Source organism: Diceros bicornis, chromosome 13 (assembly GCF_020826845.1).
Source record: "Diceros bicornis minor isolate mBicDic1 chromosome 13, mDicBic1.mat.cur, whole genome shotgun sequence".
NCBI lineage: Eukaryota > Metazoa > Chordata > Mammalia > Perissodactyla > Rhinocerotidae > Diceros > Diceros bicornis.
In genome coordinates, this window is record NC_080752.1 from 47978949 (window position 1) to 47992179 (window position 13231).

The following is a 13231-nucleotide window of genomic DNA, read 5'->3' on the forward strand; positions in this document are numbered from 1 at the left end:
GAGCAGCACGAGGTGGGAGCTGCGAGCTGCGAGCTGTGCTGCTGAAACAGCCTGACAAGTGGGAGCATGGTAAAGAGATGAGGTTGGAGATGTGAGCAAGGTTTGCACTTTACCCTGAGGAAAATGGGAGGTGACATGGTCAGATTTTGATATAGTCTGGTTGTTGTGCAAAGAATGGACTAGGGATTGGGGTGAGAGGAATGGAGGCAGGAACATGAGTTGGGATGCTGATCTAGTGAAAAACATGATGATTCCCTGGACCGAGGTGGCGGCACTGGGGATGTAGATGCTTAGAAGGCCAAAGGGACACAGCTTGGTGATGAATTAGATGTGGGGGATCTTGGAGAAGGATGACGACCAGGGTTCTGGCGTGGGTAACTTGATGGAAGGTGATGCCTTTGCTGGGTAGAGAGCTCCAGAAGACGGGCAGGTTTGTAGGAGAAAATGAGGAATTCATTTTTTGACCCATTGAGTTGGAGGTGCCTAAGAGACGGTCAAGTGGAAATGTCCTGTAGGTGGTTGGATTTTGGGGTCTGGGGGTCTGGAGACAGGTCCTGGCTGGAGTTTTGGGAGTCACAACTTTAGAGATGGTGAAAAATGCCGAATGGGTGGGATGACCAAGAGGGAATGTAGAGTGAGAGGGATTTTGCAAGGAGAGCACCCTGAGAGGAAAACTATAAGGCCCAGGAAGAAAGGCCTTATGGAGGGGGTGACATTTGGAACCCAACTTGAGAGAAGGTCAGACTTTGCTTACATGTAGAAGGAAGGAAGGCTATACTGGGACCAGATCGTGGAGGCCTCGATGCCAGGCTAAGGGGTTTAGGCTGGTGTCCCAGAGCATTTAACACTGTACTGTCTTCCTCTGAGGTGTGCTGGCTGCTGGTTTTGGGGCCAGATTGTGGTCTAACTGCCTGCTTATGGGAAAAAGGCGTCCCTAAGCATTCCACCCCATGCAAAGGCAGTAGAAGGTATGGGAGAAGTGAATAAAACAGTGCTCCTGGGTCCCTCTTGCTCACTCTGTCCTTTGTCTTTCTGCCTTCAGCGCCTTGGGGAGCATTTCCTCTCCAGAAGCCCCTTGAAGGACGCATCATAGATGCCGGAAGACGTCGGATGAGGACAGCCCGGCTGAAGTGAGGTGTTCAGGATAGACCATGGCCGTGGCCCTGGAATCCCAGGCCCAGGCCTCTCCCCCGCCAGAGCCTGAAGAACTCCTGATTGTGAAACTGGAGGAGGACGCGTGGAGATCGGAATCCAAACCCCGGGAGAAGGACCGTGACCCTGTCTCTGGCCCTGAGGCCTCCCGCCAGCGCTTCAGGCAGTTCCAGTACAGGGATGCAGCTGGACCCCATGAGGCCTTCAGCCAGCTCTGGGCGCTCTGCTGTCGCTGGCTGAGGCCGGAGATCCGCCTCAAAGAGCAGATCCTGGAGCTCCTCGTGCTGGAGCAGTTCCTAACTATCTTACCCAGGGAGGTCCAGGCCTGGGTGCAGGCACGCCATCCTGAGAGCGGCGAGGAGGCGGTGGCCCTGGTGGAGGACTGGCACCGTGAGGCCCGGGCAGCAGGACAGCAGGTGGGGCAAATAGTCTGTTCTTCAAGGAGTGGGTTGGGCAAGGCAGTGGGGCTGTGGCTAGGTTAATAATGGCCCAAACCACAATAGTAATAGTTAATATTATTATTACTGAGCAACTGACACTTATCGAGCAGTACTATGTCCCAGGCACTGTTCTTTTTTTTTTTTTTAATTTTTTGTTTATTGCAGTAACATTGGTTTATAACATTGTAAAAATTTCAGATGTACATCATTATACTTCTATTTCTGCATAGATTACATCATGTTCACCACCAAAATACTAATTACAACCCATCACCACACACATGTACCGAATTATCCCTTTCACCCTCCTCCCTCCCCCCTTCCCCTCTGGTAACCACCAATCCAATCTCTGTCTCTATGTGTTTGTTTATTGTTGTTATTATCTACTACTTAATGAAGGACATCATACGGTATTTGACCTTCTTCCTCTGACTTATTTCACTTTGCATTATACCTTCAATGTCCATCCAGGCACTGTTCTAAGTGTTCTCCAGGTATTAACTCATTTAATCCTGTCAACAATTTAATGAGATAGGTACTGTTATCCTAATTTTACCAATAAGGAAACTGAGGCAGAGAAAAGGAAGGTAATTGGCTCAAGGTTACACAGCTCCTAGATGGTAGAGCCAGGATTTGAATTCTGACTGTAAAGACAGCATTCATAACCACTGCTCTAAATTGCGTCCCAGTACTATGTTCATAGTATGATTAATTTGTGTTGTGTTTTATACTTAACAAAATCTCTTTACATGTGCAATCTCTCTGATACTTATAGCAGTGATGTAGGTAGACAGAAATAGCATTATTGTCCTCATTTTATAGATTAAACTAAGGCCCCAAGAGTCAGGTAGCTCACAAAGCTCCGTGAGTGCAAAGCAGAGCCTAAACCCAGATCCTTAGGTTCCAAGTTCATTGTTCTTTCGACTACACGACAGATGGGTCATCTACAAACCGTGGGAATTTCAATACCCCTGAGCGTGAGGCTCCAATGAGATATTAACCGACATTGATTGAGCACTCACTGAGTGTCAGACACTGGTCTAAGCTTTCTGTATGCATTGCTCATCAAATCAACACAGCAGCCCCATAGCGTACATACTGTTATTATTGCCATTTTTCAGATGGGTAAACAGACTCAGAGAGGTAAGTAACTTGTCCAAATTTATATAACTAAATGGTAGAGCTTGAGATAAGGGAAGTAAAAGTATTGTGGATTTCACATTCACAGTTTCAACAATTTGCAAGAGACCCCAAAGGCCCATGATATAATTGACAATTTTACCATGACACAAATTTTGAATCCTGCTTTGGAGCCGGCATATGTAGAACAGGGGCTTTAGCTGGCTGCAGGCTGAGCCAGCCCTGCAGAACCTTCGTCTCAACATAACCCTGTTGCTTCTACTTGTTATATAGTCAGTAATTCTTGTGATATTATACTTAATCACATTTTCTTGGGGGAAATTATAGGTATGAGAACATGTCCCTTGCAAATGGCAAGGATTTTTCTATGTTGTGAAAGGTAAGGCTCTATATAGATGTGAGACTAGGGGAAAAGAGGTTTAGGGTCTGTGGCTTTGCTTTTTGGATTCCTTTACAAACTGATTGAACATACAGAAAGAATAATACTTAAAGTTACAGAACTGAGTATGAAAGAGTGTACCTTATTTTTAATATAGCACCCCACCCTCCCATATTATTTCTTTTAAAGAAACCAGCTATTTGTCTTAAGTGGCGGTGAAGAAACAAATGGAAGTCTTAGGACTTCAGAGCTAGAAAATGAAGAACTTGAGACCCAGAGATGAGAACTGACTTAAATCTTTGTGCATCTTTATGATGCTTCATCTGTAAAATGACAGGGTTGGATTAGACCAGAAGTTCTCAAATTATATCCCTGTGAGCTGAGCAAAGGTTGAACTGCTTCTAAAATTGAGAAAAAGGCTACTGTCAACCACACATCCTTCCCCGCAATCAACATCCCCCATCAGAGTGGTACATTTATTACAATTGATGAACCTACGTTGACACATCATCATCCCCACAAGTCCATAGTTTACATTAGGGTTCACTCTTGGTGGTGTACATTCTGTGGATTTTGACAAATGTGTAATGACATGTATCTATCGTTATAGTATCATACAGAATAGTTTCACTGCCCTAAAAATCCTCTGTGCTCTGCATATTCATCCCTCCCTCCCCCAACCCCTAGCAACCACTGCTTTTTTTTAGTCTTCATTGTTTTGCCTTTTCCAGAATTTCGTATAATTGGAATCACACTGTAGGTAGACTTTTCAGTATGACATCTTTCACTTAGTAATGTGCATTTAAAGTTCCTCTATGTCTTTTCATGGCTTGATCACTCATTCATTTTAGCAATGAATAATATTCCATTGTCTGGATGTACCACAGTTTATCTATTCACCTACTGAAGGACATCTTGGATGCTTCCAAATTTTGGCAATTATGAATGAAGCGGCTATAAACATCCATGTGTAGGCTTTTGTGTAGTACACAGCCATTTTTGATGGATTCCTTATTCATCCCTGCCGCAACCAGTATCCTACTGATTTTTTTCTCCTCATCGTCACTTGAATCTGCTTCTTTCTGTGTCCACAATTACCATCCATCGAATCAAAATCTTTGCTTAGGCATGGCAGTAGTTGGAGGAGCTAGGGCTGGGAATGAGGATTGTTAAGGAGGCTAGTCACAGTTCCTCTGTAGATTGTAAGACTGTAACTATAACAAAGTGAGGCTTTTTTTTCTTAAACAGCCATGTAAGAATGTTGATAAGCAGATTTTTTCTCCAACCACACAGGACATTGGTGGATCTCCTCATTTGGAATAACTTTTGATGCTCATGGCCCATTCCTATATATTTTCTCAGTGGTAAACATCCCTCTCTTTGAGAGTAGATTTGAGTTCTCAGAAGAGCCAAAAGATTTTTGGAGATGGGTTGGCAAACTCAATAAGTTGATGAAGATAGATGTTATTATTTTCAGTCAAAAAATAAGGTTCAGAGCAATGTCTATAGTTGCTACCTTTTGTGTAAAAATGAGGAAGAAATAAGAATATGTATTTATAGTTGCTTGTATATAAAGAAACTCTGAAAGGATTCAGAAGAACAGTGGTTACCTGTGGGGAGGAGTAGGGGAAGAAACTGGGGAGGTGGGATGGGGGACAGGGGTAGGGATGGGGTACTTCCACTGAATATACCCTTATATATATTTTTTATTTTTGAGCCATGTGAGTATTGAAAATACCTTTTGAAAAAATTGAAATACGTTTTTTAAAGTTAAGTGTTTCTATAAATAAGGCAATGAGATTGTTATATTGTTGGGGTTTTAGAGCCAGGAAATAACATCTTGGCCTCTATCTTTGAATTTGGAACCAACTGAGAGATAGAGATAAGAAATTAGCTTTATGATTGATAATGCTGAATTGGGTAATATCATCTCTTAACTGATTATTCCCTTTTATTTTAGATATAGTCTCTTTATCTCTGAGTACTTTTTTGCCTGAACTTCTACACTGAAACTAAAATTGCCGCTTCTGTTTTCCCTTTGAGTTAGTGTCTTATCTTTGCATGTCCTTTTGTTTTAAGAGATGTGCGTTTCTGAAACAGCACTTTATTTCATTTTAAAATTCCATCTGTAATTCTTTGTCCCTCCTTTTTCTGATATTTATTTTGAATTTCTTTTGCCTTTCAGCAGGAATATTTAGTGCAATTACGTTTAGAGTTATAGTTGCATCTGTTTTTATGCTTTCCTCTGCCTTTTAACATATACCTGGTTAACTTTTATTTATTTATTTTTTGGATAACTTAAAAATTGAACAACCTATTTTTGATGTTTAGAAATTATTTTTTAATGTCATAAAAATTTCACATAATTTATCTCTTTATGATTCAAAAATGTTTTGAACACTAGTGGCCTCATTAAGACTTGTATAGTCTCCCTGTGTTGAACAAGACAGTAGTCATTTGATGATATAAATGCTGGTCTCTTCACTGAAGTCAGTCTCATGGCTTTGTCATCATACTTTCAGTCATCTTTGGATCTTAAAAAGAGCATGTTAACCTCTGTACTACAGTTGTACTCAAAAAAACATTCCCTGCCCTACCAAAATTGGTCTTATTGAACTGATGATTGGGAATTTTGACCACCTGTGTGTAGGAACTGGAATTGTGTGCAGAAGAGACCAGGTCCTTAAAGGCACTGCAGGAATCTCAGAGCTTGCAGCTGCAGCCAGCAGATCACTGGCTTGAGGGACAGTCCCAGAAGCGATGGGTGAAGAATCCATGCCCTGACCTTCCCAAGCATCTAGACACCAAGATGGTGCCACAGCCACTGAGAGAGAGTGGTGAGTACCAAGAATCAGGGACCATCAGGGAAGAGGGTGAGGGGACGTGGGTTAGGGAGGGTGCACGGGGAGGAGGGATGTGCAGAACTCAAGGCAAAGGATAGAATAGTGTCTGTGGACACACTGAGAAAGAGCATTGTAAAGTGAGCGTTGTAAAGAAGATGAAGCTCCCAATGGTGTCAGCTCACCCCACTGTAGCTGAGTTTTGCTGCAGGTTCAGGCTGGGACTGGGGTGAGGTGGCAATCATAGGAGTTCAGGGCTGGAATCTCTCACATGGCACATCACTCAAGGCAGCTTAGGAGCTAATACTCTAGAAGGGAAGTAAAAGGGGAAGTCTGCACTGGCTACAGGGGCAGTCTCGGTTTGATTCAAGCATCGCTTTTGGAAAGCTGGACCTGGAGAGGGGTGGTTTTTTGGGGACCAGAGTTGGCTTTCAGAGACTTTTTCTTCTCTTCAGCTGTTCTCACTCCCCGAGTCCCTACTCTCCCAAAGATGGGGAGTGTTGGAGATTGGGAGGTGACAGCCGAGTCCCAGGTGAGCTGCTATTTTTCTTCCTTCCCTGTCATTACTTCTGTGCTGTTGCCCCTGTGCTCCTCTCCTCCCTCTATGGCCTGCCCTCCGCAGAAGGGCATAAGGTGCAGGATGTTATCCTCTGCCCCTTGCCCTTAGGCCGCCGGGCCTTGCCTTCGTCACACTGCTCCTTACGATGCTAGCCTCCCACATGGTATCCCTGTGTCCATTATCTTTCCCGGGGCCTGGTAGGGTTCCCAGGCTGTTTTCCAGGTCAGTGACATTTGAGGTCCTTCTCTTGTATGTCTCACAGGAAGCCCTGGGCCCTGGCAAACATGCTGAGAAGGAGTTCCGGAAGGACCCCCCAGGAGACAGCTGTGGGAACGGCGTGTCCCTGGGTAAGGAAACTGTGCCCTCTGAAGAAGATACTGTCGGGTTTCTGGTACACTTTTTTCCCAAGGAGCGTTTCCTCACTCCCTTAAGACTCGTGGCTCTGTGAAACCTGTGGGATTTCAGACATAGGAAGAAGACGTGCTCTCTGTGGCCAGCACCGTGGTGGCAGGGATGGAGTGTGGGGAGTCTGCCTGGAGAGAGGCTGCGGGGCTTATTGCCCTCTCGGGGCTTATTCCCTGCATTTCCTCAGTACATTTCCCACAGTCCAGGGCTGGGCCCAACCTGCTCTCTCAGAAATCCAATCTTTTCAGCATCAAACCAGATCCATCTCTCAGGGGCAGACTCAAGTGAACTAAGCCCATGAAACTGATGTATTAAACCACGATGAGAAATAAGTATCACAGGGCTCAAAATACTTGAAGCCATATGACCAGCACAGACTCCTTGCTCTGCAGACGCATTTCCATGGGAAGCCAGATAATAATGAACCATTTCCCTGTGGAGCCTGGGATCAGAATGAGGGGAGTTAGACTTGGGAGTGGGATAAAATAGAAGAGAAGTGATAGGTCAGACCTATGTCGGTAAGGTTAAATACTAGAATCTTGTTGGCACCTTGCTTGACAGTGTAACTGTTTTTTACACATGATATCTGGGGAAAATAGTGTTCAAAGGAACAAACTTTGGGAAATGCTGAGCTAGATAATCTTTAAGCTTCTTTTAGCTCTGAACTCTTTTTCACCTAGTTTTCTTCAAATATTTGCTTTAATTAAAGACTTCCTATTTTGTTAGGTCTGGGATCTGTTAGGACAGCAAGTCTGTTAAACATAGCTAAGGGTTTTGAAAAATAAATTTATTTTCTCACATTATCGGAAGTCTAGAGGAGCGCGTGCTGCAGCCACAGTACACATTGTCAGCAGTGTCACAACGGGGCTAGGTTCTTTCTTTCTCTCTGCTCTACCACCCTCAGTGTCAGCTTCATATTAAAGCTATTTTGTGTCATAATCAAAAGACAGATGCCAATGGCAATTGAGGCCACAGGTTTACTAGCAAGAGAGACTCACCCACGCCCCCTGCTCCTTCCCTGCCCCGCCCCCCACATACACACACACACACAGAGAGAGAGAAACCTTTCTTCCAACCATTAAATTCATTCTGATTGGGCCAGTTTAGGCCACAAGCTCATTTGTGGACCAATAACAGTCACTCTTTTGTATGATTTACTTCATAACAACAATGAAAAAGCAAATGAACAAAGCAAACGGGTCAATTAACATTCCTGGTGAAGCGATCCTGTACCCTCTAGTTACCTCTCCCTGTCCCTCCAGACCTGTTAAGGGATTAGCATGGGAATTTCTCAAGCCCCTTGCAGGGAAATGAGGTATTTCAGGGATGTTGTGGACAAACACTGTGTTGAACATATCATTTCTGCTTAATCATTTCCCTTCTTCCTTTTGTATAGGAGTTCCAATTTCAAAACCAAATATCATCTCCCAGCGAGAGCAAGGACCAGAATTTTGGGGTCCAAGCCTTATAAGTTCTAGAAAAAGGAACACTGCAGATTACAGCATGGATAATGAGCAAACAAAACCAGCTCAGGCGTTGTCCTGGAGGGACTCAAGGGCCTGGGAAGAATGCCAATGGGACGTGGAGGACATGAAGGTGTCAGGTGTGCACTGGGGCTATGAGGAGACCAAAACTTTCCTGGCAATTTTGAGTGAGTCTCCTTTCTCTGAAAAGCTCCGGACTTGTCACCAGAACCGCCAGGTATACCGGGCCATTGCAGAGCGCCTAAGGGCACGGGGCTTCCTGCGGACACTGGAGCAGTGTCGCTACAGAGTCAAAAACCTCCTACGGAATTACCGCAAAGCCAAGAGCAGCCACCCACCAGGGACCTGCCCCTTCTATGAGGAGCTGGAGGCCCTGGTGAGGGCTCGGACGGCCATCAGAGCCACAGATGGCACAGGAGAGGCTGTGGCACTCCCCAGGCTGGGGGATAGTGACGCAGAGATGGATGAGCAGGAGGAAGGGAGCTGGGAGCCTGAGGAAACAGTGGAAGACTGTAACGGGCATGACCTGGCCACTGATGAATCTACCCAGGGGCCCAGGATTCCTGGGGGCCCAGCTCTGTTCCAGAGTCGTATTGGTAAGAACATGGGGGTTTAATCGGATCCAGATTCTAACCCTCCTACCAGCCAAACCTCTGCTTCCTGAGTTTAGGGCACAGACTGCAAGTCTGGATTGATGCTCCTGGGGTAAGGTGCTTGGTTCCTGGGCTCATCTTCCTACTCTCCCCTCCTGTGATCAGTTTCCTGTATGAGTTTTCTTAGTTATGGAAGCAAACACTTTTAAAACCTTAAGGTACCTTGAAGAGCTAGTTCAGTATTTTCCAGAGTGTGTCACTGTTTATGTGGGAAGGGTCATAGGTATTACTTGAGTGAACTTTAAATTTTAATGTGTATGAGCCCATCAACCCATGATTTCCCAGATAGTAAATTTAGGTAAAGAAAGATACTGAGTGAAATATTTGACAGATATAGCAGAAATCATGACAGTATATAGTTAAACAAGCGATGTTTGGGAAACACCCTGTCATTGTAAAAGTGGAAACACTGAAGCCCAAGAGATGAAGCATCTTATCTAAAGATACACAGTGAGTTAGGGGCAGAGTCAGGATCAGAGCCCAGTTTTATGTGATTTTTCCCTCCACCATGCTGCCTCCCTGGGCTGCAACATCTACCTGCAGAGCAACTGAGAATAGACCACCTCCTTTTTATTCCTTCACAAAAGAGGAAAGGGCATCACTTGGACTCTATTGCAAGATTATATGAAGTCCATTTATGTCTGGAGGGATTCTCAGTTCCCATGTTTGTTAAGAGGAAAATTCATAAAGTGGATAGAGGACATGTATTGAATGGAGAGTCTCTTGGATCCCAATTACAGGCCTTTCTCTGAACCAATCAGCTGAAGCTAGAGGAGTGGGGTCACCTGGTGTAATATGGCCACCTAAGTCCTCCCCTTCAGCCAAGACCCTTAAGAGTTAACAGAATCTCTTATAAGGGGGTAGGGGTGGGAAGATCTGGCAAACCCCAGAGAAGCAAGGGTGTATTCTTTGTTGGTGCCCCAGGCACCTGGACAATTTCTGAGTTGCTTGTGTTCTAGGCATTTAGCAGGGCAGGTGACCCCGATCCCTAATGACCTAGGCAAGTCTCATTAAGTCTCACAATTCTGAACTCTTCACTCTTGACAGCAGGTGTGCACTGGGGCTACGAGGAGACCAAGACCTTCCTGACCATTCTCAGTGAGTCCCCATACTCTGAAAAGCTTCGCACCTGTCACCAGAACAGCCAGGTGTACCGGGCCATTGCAGAGCGGCTGTGTGCACAGGGCTTCCTGCGGACACTGGAGCAGTGTCGCTACAGATTCAAGAACCTCCTTCGAAGCTACCGGAAAGCCAAGAGCAGCCGCCCACCGGGGACATGCCCCTTCTATGAGGAGCTGGACTCACTGATGAGGGCTCGGACTGCGGTCAGAGCCATAGGGACTCTCAGGGAGGCAGTGGGTCTCCCTAGGTCTGAGCAGAGCAGTACCGAGGCTGACGACCAGGAGGCCTGGGATGAGATGGCAGATGAAGATGCCATCAAACCTCCAACCCCATGTCCTAAAACCCCAAACACTGGTAAGCCTGGAGCAGTTGGCTGTCCACCAAATCCACAAGCGTGCAGAGAGAGTGAAGGAGCCAGGCTCATCATCTTTTGTCTCTGAACTAAAAGAGAGAATGCAATTGAACAGGAAAAGGATTTGTGCTTTCTCACGGTATCCAGCCTCTGGCTTAGTATAATCCCCCAAATGAGACAAGCAGTCAGGTCTAGATTTTACTGAGATTCTTCTGGGCAATTATAGAGTTTATTTACTCTCATATGACACAGGATATACTGAATGTACTAGAAGAAGGAGGTGTTCATTACTGAATAATAGGATAGGGGAGTTGGCCAGGGAGACTGACTAGCTGGCTGCTTGGCTGGGGCCTCATGGCTCCCTTGGTGGGGTCACTATGTCCCAGACTCCATTCTCAGCTTCACGAGTCAGAAATTCCTGTATGCACCAAATCTTGATCAGTTTCATGTTAGTCACATTTATAAGATGTGAGATATAAGGTATAAGATGCAAATTCATGTTAGCCAAATTCACAAGACATAAGATACGGTATATAAATAGAGGCTAAATATAATCACTATAAATAGTGAATAAACAAAAACCGCATTTCTGTCTCTTCTCTCAGGTTTTGAGATGAGGCATGAGGACGAAGACCAGATTTCAGAGCAGGACATTTTTGAGGATTTGCCGGGAGCTCTATCAAAATGTGCTTCAGAGGGTATTTGCCACCCTCATGACTGGGGGGACTGTGAAAATGAAAATGAAGGTGCGGGGCAGTGGGGAAATCCCCCACAAGAAGAGTGGGAAGAATGTTCTTCTGAGGAGGACTTAGAAAAACTTATTGACCATCAAGGCCTGTACCTTGCCCAGAAACCCTACAAGTGTGACACATGTGTGAAGAGCTTTAGTCGGAGTTCCCACTTCATCGCCCACCAGCGGATCCACACAGGTGAGAAGCCCTACACATGCCTTGAATGTGGGAAAAGCTTTAGTGACCGCTCCAACCTCAATACCCATCAGAGAATCCACACTGGAGAGAAGCCCTACAAATGCCTGGAATGTGGAAAAAGCTTTAGCGACCACTCCAATCTCGTCACGCACCAGAGAATCCACACGGGGGAAAAGCCCTATAAATGTGGGGAATGTTGGAAAAGCTTCAACCAGAGCTCAAACCTTCTGAAACATCAGAGAATCCACCTGGGAGGAAATCCTGACCACTGTAGTGAGCCTGGGGACAACTTTGGCCAAAGCCCATCCTTCAGTGCCCCCTGGAGGAACCCTATAGAGAAGACATCTCCCGAACAACCTCAAAGTGCCACTAAGAACTTGAATTCTCCTGGACCACACAGTGCCAACTCAGGGGAAAAACTTTATCATTGTTCTGAATGTGGAAGAACCTTCTCTAAGAGCTCTGCCCTCATTAGTCACCAAAGAATCCATACGGGAGAGAAACCGTATGAATGTGCCGAATGTGGGAAAAGCTTCAGTAAGAGCTCCACACTGGCCAACCATCAGCGAACCCACACTGGAGAGAAGCCGTATAAGTGTGCGGACTGTGGGAAATGCTTCAGTGAGCGCTCCAAGCTCATCACACACCAGAGAGTGCACACAGGAGAGAAGCCCTACAGATGCCCTGAGTGTGGAAAGTTCTTCCGTGACCGCTCTAACCTCATTACTCACCAGAGGATTCACACGGGCGAGAAGCCTTATAAGTGCAGAGAGTGTGGGAAATGCTTTAACCAGAGCTCCAGTCTTATTATTCACCAGAGAATCCACACTGGGGAGAAACCCTACAAGTGCATGGAGTGTGGTAAAGACTTCAACAATAGCTCACACTTCAGTGCCCACCGGAGAACCCACGCAGGAGGGAAAGCATCGTAGGAGACACCTCACCCCCAACAAAAGAGATAAACATATATTTAAATCCCCAAGATCATAAGATGTATGCTAGAAAGAAATGTACCCAATTTTTAAGCTTGGTGTATACCCAGGGAAGTTATCTTGATATAATCCAGGTAATTTAGAAGTGAATTATAAATGCTAAGGATCCAGATTTGAAGGCACCTTTCTTAAGTGTAATTTGTTTTTCTCCTGTAGAAAACCCACACACAATCCTCACGTTGTGCTTAATTTGCTGTCATGTAAGAGCTTTCTCAGTCTTTGAGCCAAACTGGTAATTTAGGGGATTAGAGGTAAACCAGTGGTACTGAGCAGTGATTCCAAACCTCACTGTGCCTTCGCACTGGCCACGTGTGCACATGCCCCATCGGATTATCAGCAGATTCTCACATGCGGCAGTTTTCCGTCGGGGCGTATACTCAGTGGAGAACTTTGAGACCGCCTGGTGAGAGAGGGCCGTAATTGAGAATTGGTGGCCTAGAGTAGGCCACTGTGAGCTCAGCAACGAGTAGGAATGACATTGACATCCTTACTAAATCGTGATTAATACTAGTGGAAATAGCCAGTATTTATTGAGCATTTGCTCTTTGGGGGGCTCTGTGCTAAGCACTTTATACACATCATCTCATTTAATCCTCACAGCAGCCCTGTGAGGTAGGTGCTGGTATTCTCCCCATTTCCCAGAGGAGAAAACTGAGGCTTGGGAAAGTTAAGTGACTTGCTTGGGTCACACATCTGAAAATGGCAGAGGCAGGCTTCAATCAGATCTGTCTGTCTCCAGAGCCTGAGGTGCTCTTACTGTTAGACTGAATCTCCTTTCACAGTG

The 13231-nt window shown here is 45.4% G+C and overlaps 1 protein-coding gene across 2 annotated transcripts; it reads left to right on the top strand.

The window, feature by feature from the left end:
* The first annotated feature begins 1047 nt into the window (after window positions 1-1047).
* On the top strand, window positions 1048-12559 carry ZSCAN20 (zinc finger and SCAN domain containing 20). 2 transcript variants are annotated; one of them, XM_058553607.1, is made up of 7 exons: window positions 1048-1568; window positions 5762-5948; window positions 6407-6483; window positions 6773-6857; window positions 8312-8995; window positions 10100-10528; window positions 11132-12559. In XM_058553607.1, the coding sequence occupies exons 1-7, from the start codon at window positions 1152-1154 to the stop codon at window positions 12385-12387; spliced, it is 3135 nt and encodes a 1044-aa protein (XP_058409590.1). In that variant the 5' UTR covers window positions 1048-1151; the 3' UTR covers window positions 12388-12559. The 2 variants fall into 2 exon arrangements, with proteins under 2 accessions (XP_058409590.1, XP_058409591.1); XM_058553608.1 differs by having other exon boundaries at window positions 10103-10528.
* Window positions 12560-13231: the final 672 nt, after the last annotated feature.

Coding starts and splice junctions, on each gene's coding strand:
- ZSCAN20 (XM_058553607.1), top strand. CDS start 1,152: ATGGCCGTGGCCCTGGAATCCCAGGCCCAGGCCTCTCCCCCGCCAGAG. Junction 1,569..5,761: donor CCCGGGCAGCAGGACAGCAG/GTGGGGCAAATA, acceptor ACCTGTGTGTAG/GAACTGGAATTGTGTGCAGA. Junction 5,949..6,406: donor ACAGCCACTGAGAGAGAGTG/GTGAGTACCAAG, acceptor TCTTCTCTTCAG/CTGTTCTCACTCCCCGAGTC.